This window comes from Asparagus officinalis, chromosome 9 (assembly GCF_001876935.1).
Source record: "Asparagus officinalis chromosome 9, Aspof.V1, whole genome shotgun sequence".
Taxonomy (NCBI): Eukaryota; Viridiplantae; Streptophyta; class Magnoliopsida; order Asparagales; family Asparagaceae; genus Asparagus; species Asparagus officinalis.
Genome location: NC_033802.1, coordinates 3,858,245 through 3,871,499, shown reverse-complemented (window position 1 = coordinate 3,871,499; position 13,255 = coordinate 3,858,245). Strand labels below are relative to the sequence as shown.

At 35.9% G+C, this 13,255-nt stretch overlaps 2 protein-coding genes across 3 annotated transcripts in view; one reads left to right on the top strand and one right to left on the bottom strand.

Annotated features, from left to right (window-relative positions):
* Nucleotides 1-2,404, bottom strand: part of LOC109824710 — a 4,845-nt gene extending 2,441 nt beyond the window's left edge. The window contains exons 1-2 of the mRNA XM_020391350.1: nucleotides 2,087-2,404; nucleotides 374-438 (exon numbers count right to left, since the gene is read on the bottom strand). Coding sequence (XP_020246939.1) covers nucleotides 374-438; nucleotides 2,087-2,333 — 312 coding nt within the window. The 5' untranslated portion in view covers nucleotides 2,334-2,404. The remainder of the gene's footprint in view (nucleotides 1-373; nucleotides 439-2,086) is intronic.
* Nucleotides 3,203-10,730, top strand: LOC109824522 (protein LAZ1 homolog 1). Of its 2 annotated transcripts, none has more exons than XM_020391141.1 (10): nucleotides 3,203-3,309; nucleotides 4,537-4,812; nucleotides 5,022-5,078; nucleotides 5,374-5,482; nucleotides 7,185-7,369; nucleotides 7,452-7,540; nucleotides 7,718-7,973; nucleotides 8,885-9,130; nucleotides 9,703-10,035; nucleotides 10,415-10,730. In XM_020391141.1, the coding sequence occupies exons 2-9, from the start codon at nucleotides 4,597-4,599 to the stop codon at nucleotides 9,991-9,993; spliced, it is 1,449 nt and encodes a 482-aa protein (XP_020246730.1). In that variant the 5' UTR covers nucleotides 3,203-3,309; nucleotides 4,537-4,596; the 3' UTR covers nucleotides 9,994-10,035; nucleotides 10,415-10,730. The 2 variants fall into 2 exon arrangements, with proteins under 2 accessions (XP_020246730.1, XP_020246729.1); XM_020391140.1 differs by having other exon boundaries at nucleotides 3,205-3,309; nucleotides 4,273-4,812.

Sequence of the window (13,255 nt, the reverse complement as noted above, 5' to 3'; positions counted from 1 at the left end):
GGTGAAAGGACAAGGGGTTTATTCGCAACAATAGAACTACTGGGGGTCTATCCGCAATTGGACAATAGTACAGGGTTCTACATGCAATTAACCCAACAATATATGTGAGTTAGAGCTGCTTAATTTGGCTTGAGACAAGATAAAATGGGTTTTGGCCAAAAGCTTCTGATCTAACAAAACTTGCAAATAAACACATTAACCCAATTAAAAGCTCTGAAAGACTTAGTTTCGTCCAGCTTAGGATGAGATCGAATTGTTTGATTGAAGGTCTTATCTATATCAGGTTTATTTAGGAGTGGGTTGAAGCTAAGCTAACCTGGCTAGTGGAAGACCTACACATTTCTTCCAGTATAATGACATAAATAGAACTTACATATAGTTTTGCATCATCCATCTCAAATTCATCTTCAAAAGCCTCATCATCATCCACCAGTATTTCTGTTCCAATATACATTATCAGAGAAAATATCCTCAGTAGTAGCCTTATAAAGTTTAGAAACACAACAGCAAAAGGACTTAGGAAAGCTAAATAAGGTAAGAATTTGAATAACTTGAATAAAGTGCTGCAGATTTAAGCCAGCAGAAGAAAATGGATAGTGAAGGAAAAGCAAGAGAACAAACTACTTGAAGTTGAAATATGAACCCGTGAGAATACTAAATGCCTAAAAAACAAATATACTTATAAAAACTGTCTAGCTCTTTTACTAAATTTTTTCCGTCTGCTTGCTTAATTTGCAGTTACACCTACAAATTTCCTTACCATGATTGGACTCAAAAAATTAGGTCTGATGACATTAGTGAATAATCCAATGCTTGAGTGGTCAAATGTTGAAAAATACCCAGGCAATTTCACTATAGAATCACTAACTTACACATTAAGGTCTACTATTCATCTTAATTTTATGTACATATGATATGGTTACTTTTATTCTTTAACTAAATTAATAGGCCTAAGTAACCTGTAAATTTAGGAACAAATATCTGTAGCATTAGCAGGATTCACATAAGAAATTATTTCTCCACCTTCTATGGATGAAAGAAAGAGTAACATACACCTTAAAAGAGTCAATATTTTGAGGGAAGACACACTATCCCACTTAGATAGAAGTAAAGTTTTGCCTAGCAAGTAGGTTCATCTTCGCATAATAATACTGTATATGCATTTTCCAACTAGTAGTAGGGTCAATTGTGGTGTAATTCAAAGCTGTGGACACTCCACAGAAGCATCGACCAAGTTGGTCCACTGGTTATTGACGTTTAGAAAAATACTTTGTTGTTTCCCACATTTTGAATCCTAGGGGATGTTTTTGGTGCTTCTATCTTCTGTTGTTATATGTTGTGAAGTTATGGGATGTGCAAGAGTGTGAATCCTATCAGAACACTTGCCTCTAATTTGGACAGCTGAGATCTCAACCGCTGTAAAAAAAAAAAGAAAAAAAAGCCCTACAAATGGATGGCCTTTGTTAGAATATAAAAACATAGCCCTAAATTCTTATCCTAACTTTAGGGTTTTGTGTACCAGTTAGAGGGACTTCAAGATGGTATCAGAGAGGGACTATGGCATCAGAGCAACCACGTTCAAAACCCACTGGTTACGTATTGAAGCGGATTGTCTAAAAACCGATACTGCAACCCGAGTCCAGGTTTCAGCCCGTAAAAAGGGCGCTCAACCTGCGGGGAGGCATGTTGGAATATAAAAACATAACCCCTAGTTAGTAAGTTCTCCATTTCTACTCCCTCTTCCTCTTCATGCATATTGCGTATTTTCTCTCACTACACGAGATATATCGGGGGGGTTTATTCACCTTTCACTCTAGCATTCAGGAGATCTAAGCTTGTGGGTTGCTTAGTAGATGATAAAACTCCAATATTTTCTTTAGAAAAAAACAATTTTGGAGTAAAGTACATGCTTGTGACCATTTGTATCGCACTACCAATACTAGAAACCATGAAAAAGTATAACAACATAAGAAATAATAATTTGAAGGAGGAAAGAAAAATTCACCAAACACATTAACCCCATATAAAGATTACAAATTTGCTAAAAAAAGAGCACCGAGCTCGCGAAAAAAAAAAGAAAAATTACCATCGCCAAAATCCTCAGCATAATCGTCTCTTCCTCCTTCTCCTCCTCCTTCCTCGTCGAGGATTGGTTGGGCGACAGAGCCCCTCTTCTTCGCACGAGCAACTAGAGAAGTGCGTTGAGCGTGCAGAGAGAGGCGGGGGCATTTTGGGAAGAGGAGGGAACTTGGGCGCCGGGGTCCCAAGGCGGCGCTCCGGCGAGGCCGAGCGGTGAATCCTGAAGCTACTCCGGTCCCTGAGACCAAATCCATAGCCGGAGGGCAGCGGAGGAGAAAAGGGATAAAATTATCCCAAGGTGGGTAACCTGTGAGCCTCTCGTAGGCTGGGCCTTATTCTGTAAATATTGTTTTGTAGAGGACTCAAAAGCGGAAAAAAGCCTACTTTAAAATATGGCTTTTTATATAAATCCCCTTTACAATATGGTAATTATATAAAGACCATCTTCCAAGTTCAATTGTTGTATCTGTGGCGGTAATTTTTCTGTACATTCTTATTACCAAATTTTGGTGTGGATGGAGATTTTGGGATTTGACTGTGTTAATATTTGGAGAGTCTCAATCCCTGTGAAGGTTAAAATTGTGTCTTGGATGGAGATTTTGGGATGAGCTTTGTTACAGACTTAAAATATGTGACCAACATAGGGACATGTGAGGTGCCCCCCTCCTATTGTATAATAAACTGGTCATCATTAATCTGACCTCCCTGTTAGTCCTATATTTTGGATCCTTGAGGAATTTTTCACAAGATTTGACTGTATAGTGAATGCTCCATTTTCTGCTTGTGTTAGGAGGAATGCTACTTGAAGAAATATAATATGGAATCTTACCTTTCTAGTCTTGAAGTATGCACATAATGCTCAGTTTGTGGGTGCTTCCAAAAGAGTCAAATCAAATACATCATAGTACTACTCTTACGCAGGTTACCAACTCGGTTAGACTCTCTTGAATAGTATTCTTCTCTTATTATCCACCAAGTTAATTTTGATTTTTTTTTTGGTAAGACTAGTTGTGATGCCCTTGGATTCCCAACGCACCTCTACCAAACAAAAAACTCCCACAGCCGCATAAATAGTTTCTATGCGGGTTTCCTCTCGCTCTAAGCAATACTCCTCGTAAAACGAACAAAAGTAATAAAAACACAATTTTTTTCCTTAAAAAACAAGAGAAACCTCTCTCACCCCCCTAAGATTTTTTCTCTCGTTGCTCGTTCGATCGATCAAAACCCTAGGTATGCTTCTCTTACTTCAATCTAATTCGTTCGGGCGGTAGTTTTCAGTTGTCAAGGATGGAGAAAATTCATATATTTGCGTTTTTTTTCGATTTCTATGTCAAATTTATTTCAAAATTAGGTTTTGATGGCGGTATTTGAGATTAGAGTTTTTACAAGCAATGCAAATTGATTTTGTTTGCAGGATAAGGACTTGTTTATAAAACCCTAATTAGTTCATAGTTTATTGGTAAAATTTGTTCATTTTTCTGTTTCCTATGATGTGCATGTAGGACTTAGATCGGGTATTTTAATTAGATGGAAAAATCACTGTTGAAATACAATATATTGCAATTCACTAGTTTGTGCTTTCTTTGTGTTGCCCTTTTGATTGTTGAAGAATAGCAATCTGAACTTTTATCAACCATGGAAAAATGTTAGAGTAGAAGGTAAGAGGATTAGCTTTGCTGGGAGCTCGAGGCGCCCATTGAGATTTGACATATGCGTAAGCATTGATTGAGGCGGTTAAAAGGGATGTCATGATTTGAGCTTAATGCTTGAAGGAGATTTATGAGTTGACTCGAAAGAATTTACATGAGAGGATAAGTTATATTCTCCATTCTAGACAACTGGCTGTCTGATAACTTGAAACTAAAGGGTCTAAATTCAAAATATCAGTACTGGTTCTAATGTGCCTTAGGAGTTCCTTTTCCATATTATGTTTCGTTTAACACTTCTTTAACATTTCACAACTGTTTTTAATGGTGAATTGGTTCATTGAACGGGTAAGTATATATCAGTCTAATCTGGTGGCGTTCCTATGATAGTATGAACTATACATTGAGCAAATAGAGTTCAGGAATTCGTGCGATTATCCTTCAAGAACTTATAAATGATCAGACATATCGGATTGCACTTGTGAATTTATCTCATCAACCTACTGAATAATTTATCTTTGTCTCACATATTGCCTTTTTTTTATAGGCTTAAACTCAGTCTTGCATTGGCATACAAATTTTAAGCAATTGGTCAAGACAAGCGTTTACTCTGCTACTACATTGTCATATTATTCTGATTATACATTTACTGAGTTTCATACTTCGAGACCTCTTTTGGGAACAGACTGTCTTTATTGAGTTCCTAGCTTAGCATACCTTTTTTAAAGCTTGGAGAAGAAGGCATAGAGGGGCATAGTTGTATTCAATCCTCGCTACCTGAGAAAATAACACAAAGATAACTTGAAATCAGGTGTCCAAGCATGTGGGTTCTTTTTTTGAAGCCAGCAATTTGATAGAACATCCTCCTTGAATGGCTTGGAAGGGAGTTTTATGTTCACTGCTACTGCTTTCTTCTCTGGCTGAGTCATCAAGCCGGTCATGGAAAAGTTTCTCTCAGAATCTGGACCTCCAGTCATATATGTTACCCAGCTGGCCGATTCTGAGTGCTGGCATATTTGTAATGGTTTCAGTGGTGCTCTCCTTGTTCCTTATTTTTGAGCATCTTTCCATTTACAATCAACCCGAGGTATATTTCTTTCAGGTTTCCATACGTTTCCTTAACTATCAGTTACGTCATTTAATTTAAAGTTGATATAGTATCGTAGACAGTAGTATGTCAGTTGCAGGACATGGTATATTGTAGTCAGTTTAGAATAAATGATGATTTATTACTGACTATAAGTTAATGTGTGGTAATGGGCTAACCTGGACTTTGTTTTTTGTTATCTCTCTCAGGAACAAAAATTCCTGATTGGACTCATCCTGATGGTTCCTGTTTATGCAGTGGAATCGGTATGCGGAACTTTATCCACACTCTTGCACTTAGTGCTTTTAAAATTTTTTGCTTTACTCTTATATTATGGTTTTTTCCCAAGTTCCAAAAAGCGAAAATTGTGTCTGGATACTAGTTTGGTGTTTATAAACAATAACTTTTCAAAAAATGCATTGTCAATGGAAGGTTTTATAGCTTATCAATTTTCTGAGCTATCATAAGGATTTGAACCTTATCTTTGATTTATGGCACTTGTTAGGTTCATTACCTTTAGATGGTAACTAACACAGTCTATGGATCATGTTCTTTTGACAGTTCTTATCATTATTAAATTCCGAGGTTGCTTTCGTCTGTGAAATAATGCGAGACTGCTACGAGGCATTTGCGTTGTATTGCTTCGAGAGATATTTGATTGCCTGCTTAGGTATGTCAGCATTCCTATTTGTCTTATAAATGCAACATGAACTAAGGTTTGACTTGTTCTTGAATTCATTATCCAGCAAAAAAATGTTATTCAGAAGATTTACGTTTGAGGAGTTATGAGATTGTTAATTGTTTGAGAATATTCAGCATCAGCAAAAAAGTTTCTCTTAATATGATCTGTTAAAATCAGCCTACTGATTAAGTGCCATATATTATACTTGATTTCATGACTGCAGAGAGCTAGAGATCATGATCAGTGTGAATATATTAAGATGTAGAATCAATAGTCCCCATGAGTTGTCATAATCAACAGTGGCTTCTTGTTAAAAAGATTGTAAATATACTGTGAGAAAAAAATTGGAATATTATCTTTTTTATCAGGAAATCTGCGTTTCATTTTTACTTTTCTTCCAGCTGTTTTTAGGCCAAAAGTGTATTGCTAAGGTAATTTGAGATATGGAAAATTTCTTTTACAGGATTCAGCATTTATGTAAATAAAAAACCTGCTTTGTAAATCATCCATTCTAAATAGATATTTTTGATATATGACCTTCAAACTCTTTCATATTTAGAAAAATAACCTGAAGTATTTAGATTCTTCAAGCAAGATGGTTTTCGGGTCAAAAGTGATTGCATGGATACTTTTAGTTTTGAGATACTGTGAGTTTCTTTCACTGGATTCAGCATTTATTTAAAAAATACTGCATTATGGATCATTCTATACTAAGTGGATCTTTTTGATATATAACCCTCAAGTTCTTTCATATTCAGAAAAATAGTCCTTAAAGTATTTGGTGATGAACCCGAAGTATTCATACTTAGAAATAATGTTTTTAAAAAGCTTCCGCCTAGCCAACCTAGGCCGTAGCTAGGCCGCCCGCCTTGCGCTTGGCATCTAGGCAGCACCTCGGCTGCCCACCTAGGTTTTGGGAGTACCTAGGGGAGCATTAGATGCTTACATGGACTACACTCTTTAGGTATTCATTGTAATCCTCCATTGTAGCCTCCACATCCTCCGACCTTCTTAAAACCCTCTAGCATTCAACTATGAACACCTTCTCTACCTCCTCCGACCTTCTGCAAAACCTCCACCACCACTTGAACGAAGAAAGAAATCCGCTTAGGTGTCAGTTCGCCACCTAAGCTTTCAATAATATTGGAATTTATTATTAATTATTGTAATTAAAAAATAAAAAACAGAAGACCGCCTAGGCCTTGCCTAAGCGCCTAGGCTCTAGGCTTTAGATCCAATGCCTAGGCCGCCTAGCGCTTTCTGTAACATTGCTTAGAAATTGTTTGTACTAGTCATCATTCACTATTATTTTTCTGTTAAGGAGATGATCTTATAAATATTTAGATACATAACCCATTAAATATTTCATATTTTGTGTGATTCCTCTTATATCGTCAAAAATCAAATAGAGGATAACTGTCTCTAAGTACCATATGATTTGGAGGGTCTATTTATAACTGTGATGCTTTGGAGTTTAGTATGAAAGGTTGAATTGTTTGAAACTGTACGGAACAAGAATGGCAAGTTCTCCACAACTTAGTTTGATGAATAAAAGGCTCTTGTTTTTGCTCTTTTTTACTTTAACATATGCAAACATACACATTTTCTTCTGGAAATTTGATTGTTTAAATGACAAGTAAAATATGCATGCAGTTGCCCTAATCAATGCAGAAGTTCTCTGTTCTAATAGGTGGTGAGGAGAACACTATTAGGGTTATGGAGAAGCAGGTTGAAATTACTTCTAGCATGCCACTATTAGAACTTCCATACGAAGATGGCATCGTGAGGCATCCATTTCCACTGAATTGCTTGTTGAGGCACTGGTATCTTGGTTCTGATTTTTATCAGGCTGTGAAAATTGGCATTGTTCAATACGTATGTATAGCTAGATTACTTTTGGTTTGCTCATTCTCATAATTTCTTTAACCATTGACATTCATGTTTTTTTGTAATCCAGATGATAGTGAAGACCATATGTGCTTTCTTAGCAATTATTTTGGAACTTTTTGGGGTTTATGGAGAAGGGAGGTTTCAATGGACATGCGGGTGAAGTCCTGTCCTCCATTCTTGTATTAAGATCCTTTTCTAGTATCTTTGGAACTTAGCTGTGACGTTATACCTGATATTACTGCTACTTGTGCTTGTAACTTATATAAGCTCATTTTGATGGAATCAGGATATCAAGGTGACTTTGTACATGACAAATTTTTTGTGCATATGTAGGTATCCATACCTAGCTGTTGTCCTGAATTTCAGTCAGACATGGGCCTTGTATTGCCTTATACAGTTCTATACTGTCACGAAGGAGAAGTTGGATCCTATAAAGCCCCTCGCTAAATTTCTTACCTTTAAGTCAATTGTCTTTTTAACATGGTGGCAAGGTGTCATTGTTGCATTCCTTTTCTCAACGGGGTACTTTAAGGGCCATTTGGCCCAAGAGTTGAAAACACGCATCCAGGACTATATCATATGCTTAGAGGTAAAGTTAATTGCCTCTCATTATTTTTCCATGTCAAAATTTGAATTTGGACATTATTGTTTCTAAGTCACCTGACTGAAAAGAAAAAGAAAAGAAAAAGAAATCATAATACTAATACTGGAAATATCCATCTCTTGTTTGTGGTATTATTTATATATTCTCCTTTGCTTGATGGTTGCTATGTCATTGTTTTTAAGACCCAAGTCTCCCAACCATGACGTTTTGAGGCTCAAGTAGCCCATCTGAAACTGACATTGCAACTAGGTATAAATCTTATATTTGGTGATATGATATTGAGTTGCTGATCAGCCAATGTTGCCCTTTATTTAAATTGTCGTCGTGAAAAATATACAAATTTCCATGTGCACTGAATCACATAACACTTTAGACTCACTGGAAAGGAATAAATGTTTTAATTTCTACTGTTGACTCTGAACTGGTAACATTCATTTCTTTGTCAAATCCTGTGGTCCTTGATTTGTGCTACAGACCTTATGATGTTCTCTTTTCCTTTTCATATTTAATTTATTTTTCATTTTTCAATAATTTCACTTGACGAAATTTACCAAGTCATTTAACCTTGTCTATGTCAAATTCCCATTGCCATTACCATTTATTATACATTTGTCCTAGCCCTAGGTATTGGGTATGATTAACTAAAATTGGCACGTGTAAAGTAAACAAAAACAAAAACAAAAACAAGAGCCTGTTTAATATCCTTGGAGAATGATGCACGATTTCACCCCTGCCTACGGTTTATTGTATTTTAACCTCTTAAACAGATCCTTACCATGTGAAATATGCTGATATCATTTAATCATCTATATTGGAAATCTTGAGATATGCAATGGCTTCCGTTTTTGGTTTGTACTAGACTGTTTACCAACAAGTTCTTCACTTCTTTGAAACAGATGGGAGTCTCAGCTGTGGTTCACTTGTATGTATTCCCCGCTACACCTTATCAACATGGAGAAAGATGCGTACCTAATGTTGCTGTTATGGATGATTATGCATCACTAGGAGCTGATCCAGATCCAGAAGAAGTTAGGGAAAGTGCAAGGTTGACAAGGATGAACATTTCCCAATCTGATGATAGACAGAGACGTCTAAGCTTACCACAAAGTGTTCGTGATGTGGTCCTTGGAAGCAGTGAAATTGTCAGTCCCATATCTATGCACTTCCTCTTCTTCATATTGGTCTTATTAGCACTTTGCAAGCACTGAACTCAAACAACATTATTTTCCAGACAACATTTGTTCTTATGTTAGGTCAAAATATTATCATTTTCTTCTCAGTTAACTGAAAAGGAACTGAATTGCCCTCTGAATTGAGGGCAAACAAGTAACATTGTATAAAGTTCGGTTGGGGTGGGGAGACCCCTATACTATAGTCCAATTGCGGATAGACCACCTGTAGTTCTATTAGTGTGGATAGACCCCTTATTGTGGATAGACCCCTTGAGCGAATTTTTTAGACTCTCAAAGTGTCAAAATTTTTTTTACTTGCCGTCTATCTGCAATTGGCAATAGTACAGGGAATCTATCCGCACCAATCGAACTAAGGGGACCTATCTGCAATTGGGCGATAGTACATGGATGTCTATCAGAAAGTAACCCTGACGTGCTAATAAAATAGTTCAAGGGATATAAGTAGCTGCAGTTAACCCTATCCCCAACTGTTTTTCTTTTCTAGATTGGTTAATTTTTCTCATTCACGTGTATGTGGTCAGATGGCAGATGATGTCAGGTATACTGTTTCTCATGTGGTCGAACCAATGGAACGAGGGATTGCAAAGATGAACAAAACATTCCATCAAATATCAGAAAACATGAAGCAGCATGAGAAGCGAAAAATGAAAGCCAAGGATGATAGCTATCTTATTCCTATGCAATCATGGTCTAATGAGTTTTTAGATGTAGATCATGGAGCAGAAGGAAGTTTTAGTGACGGTGGATTGACACGGAAGAGAAACCATTTAGTGACTAGGAATGCTGAGTTCAGTCGGAGCAAATGGTTCTAAATGGGCTACTTACCGCTAGTTAAACTGACCGTACTGTAAACAGTAAGTATGTAGGGCAGCCACTAAGTTTTCTTGAGTTCTTGTTAGGGTAAATTTCACAAACCTACATGAACTTTAGGGGGTTCTGCACAAAAATACCGTGAACATTTTCTGTTAACATGAACATTTTTTTTACTGAACTACCATGTGCTTTTTGCACATGACATGCTTTGGATAATTTTGCCTTTACTTTATCTATCTTCTTCCAAGTGTAGCCCGTGGCATTTCTTTGCAGCTGTGAAAGTTAAAGTTTTCTCTAGTAAAAAAGTTTGTGGTTAGTTTTGTGCAGAACTCCTCAAAGGTCATGATAGTTTTGTGAAACCTGTTTCATTATTATGGATGGAGTTTTCAGCCTATCAACAAATTGCATTATTATTTGCAGGGCATATAGTTTCAGGCACTTGTGACTTTGGTTCAGAGAAGTATGCTTCTGGAGGCAGCGTGTGTACCAAATCACACGGTAAAGAAGGTATAGAACTCCTCTGATACAGTACTAACTTGAATCACATAGAACAATGATCACCACACCTGAAATGTAAATTCAAGATTTTGTATCTGGATCACAGATTTAAGTAATTTCTTAGATCATAATAGATGTTACATTGTTCGCTACTTTGATTATTTTCCTGGTGCATTTCAGTTCATTACTTTTCAGTTTTCCACATGGTTATACAAAAGTGTTAATCATATTTGAGACACTTTTTTTTTTTTTCATCTCGAAGTTCTTATACAAACAGTAGTAAGATGAATATTCTGTTCAGTCTCTTTAAACCTGTTTTCAGCTATCAGGAAGGGAGATAATCTTATTTGTATCTCTTCTATTGTTTTTATTTACATTTAGCTCTTCATTATACCCTCCCTTCAATTTATGGCAATTCATGAAAATTTCATGTTCTACCTCACAACCTATCAAGAGTCTTATATAGTTTAATGGTAGTCAGTATGCAATAATGGCCAAGACACTATTTTCCATATTGAGAGACATTGAGATAGAATATTGCTATTTTTCATTGGCGCCCGTGTAAATGAGGTGCTCTACCTAACTTAACTGAGCTATAGCCCTTGTCATATTGACATAGATATCTTAGCATATAGATAATTTCTTGTCAAGATACTGAGCTATAGCCCTTGTCATATTGACATAGATATCTTAGCATATAGATAATTTCTTGTCAAGATAGGATACCACATGATAGCTTTATGATCTTGACATAGATATCTTAGCATATAGATAATTTCTTGTCAAGATAGGATACCACATGATAGCTTTATGATCTGTTTACTGTTAGTGAATTGGTATTGCCTAGAAATAATATTCCACCTATAATCTCCGAGGAGATGGGTCTTTTTTTTTCCTGATGATAAATAACCTACTTAACTCGGTGGTATTTCCCCTTTAATATTTGGATGATAGGCAGAGGGATGCGCATTGTTCCGGGGATGGGCCGGTGCTCAAAAAGCCTTCGAAATTGAGAAAATATCCAATAAATGTGCATCCAAAGGATGTCAACCCTTGGATCCGTGCACGAAAATCGAAGTTCAATGATCTAATAACTGATATTTATTTGATGCACATTTAATGTCATGAAACCGGTTACGATACTTATCCTCAGAAATTATTAAAAAACAGAATAAAAAGCGTGCAGTTTAAACTAGTTTTTACTTCTGAAGCAATGTGCTTATGACACTACTGAAGTTGAGGGATGAAATGCTGAGAATCCTTCGGGGATTCAAGCCGATTATTGATTAATGATGCCGCTGGTTACCAGTGTGTTCTGTTGTTAATAGAGAGTAATTTACAGTTTGCCTTCATTTATTTTGAGATAAATCATTGCCATTTTTTTTCTCAGTTGTTTGAAATGACAGCGAATTTGGGAATCAGTTGGATTTCTTGTTTTGTAAGAACTATCATCTTGATTTATTTCTCGTTTCTCGCCCTTTCTTAATTTTTCATTTTGAATACCAAATAATTCAGAAGTTGGTCCCTAATTAGGACATTATTTTCAATGATCGAAGCTTATGAATTGTGTCGCGGTTTTATTTATTCATTCATTTATTTGGTGTTATAACTTATGACGGGCTGCTCCAATACCAAACCTATGTTAGTACCTCAAATTTTACTCTTTTGTTGCTGTTGATGATGATGATGATGATGATGATGATGATTTAGGAATTTACTCATTTGCTAATATTTTCAATTTATTTTTATGCTAATTTACTTAATCGAATTTAACGGACCTATCAGATTTTGATGCAAGTATATTTAGATACAAATCTGATTGGGGCATCATGGGTTGGGTAAAATTCAATATAAGAATTTCAAGCGAATCTCTGTGTATCTATGTATGTATGCATGTTCAAAAACGAAGAAGGAATTAGCTTGCAAGTAGGATAAAACAATCTAATTCTTCTCTATACGTAGTAAAAAAAAAATTAACAGTTAACAAAATCAAAAGGATTTCTTTCACATAAAATCAAATGTTAAAAATTTTAAACAATATCGCGATACTAATGGTTTTGCATAGAATTGTCGTAATCTCTCTTGTTAGAGAAAAATTAACTTTAAAAAAAAGGAAAATAAAGTTCATGGCATTTAGTTTTACATGATTTTTTTTCCATAGAAGTTTGTGACATAAGTTTTTAAACAGTTTTCTCTTTCACAAAAACCGCCTTTGACAAAGGATGCACGTGCAAAAACCACATTTAAAGCGGTTCCCAGATGCAAATCAACCAGAAAATAGGTCCAGGTATTATTGACAAAAGTTGACATAGTTTTTTTTCTGCTTATTTTTCAAGAGCCTTTGGAGATTTCATTCAAAATTTAATCAGAAAATAGGTCAAAATTTAATCAGAAATAGGTCAAAATTAAACTTTAAAGATTGCTCTTGTATTTTCGCATTATTTTTAGAGTTTTTCGAGGAGCAAGTTGGCTTTTCCCGGAATAAAAAAACTTTTTAGATAACACTGACAATGTAATGGGCCCTAAAAGCCCATTCAACCGTAAAGGGCATTTTCGTCCTTTCAATTCTTAATTAGGTTCGCCCATCGCTACCTATAAATACTCGCTAACTAGAAGCCCTATTCTCACCCTCCACAGCCTAACGAAAAATGTCTATTTTTTTTTCTCCTCCAAATATTTTTCTTCGATCTCGCTTAGGGTTTGTCCTTTTTTTAATCAATTAAATTAAAATCATTCGGGGGGTTTTGATAAAATTCTCCTGGC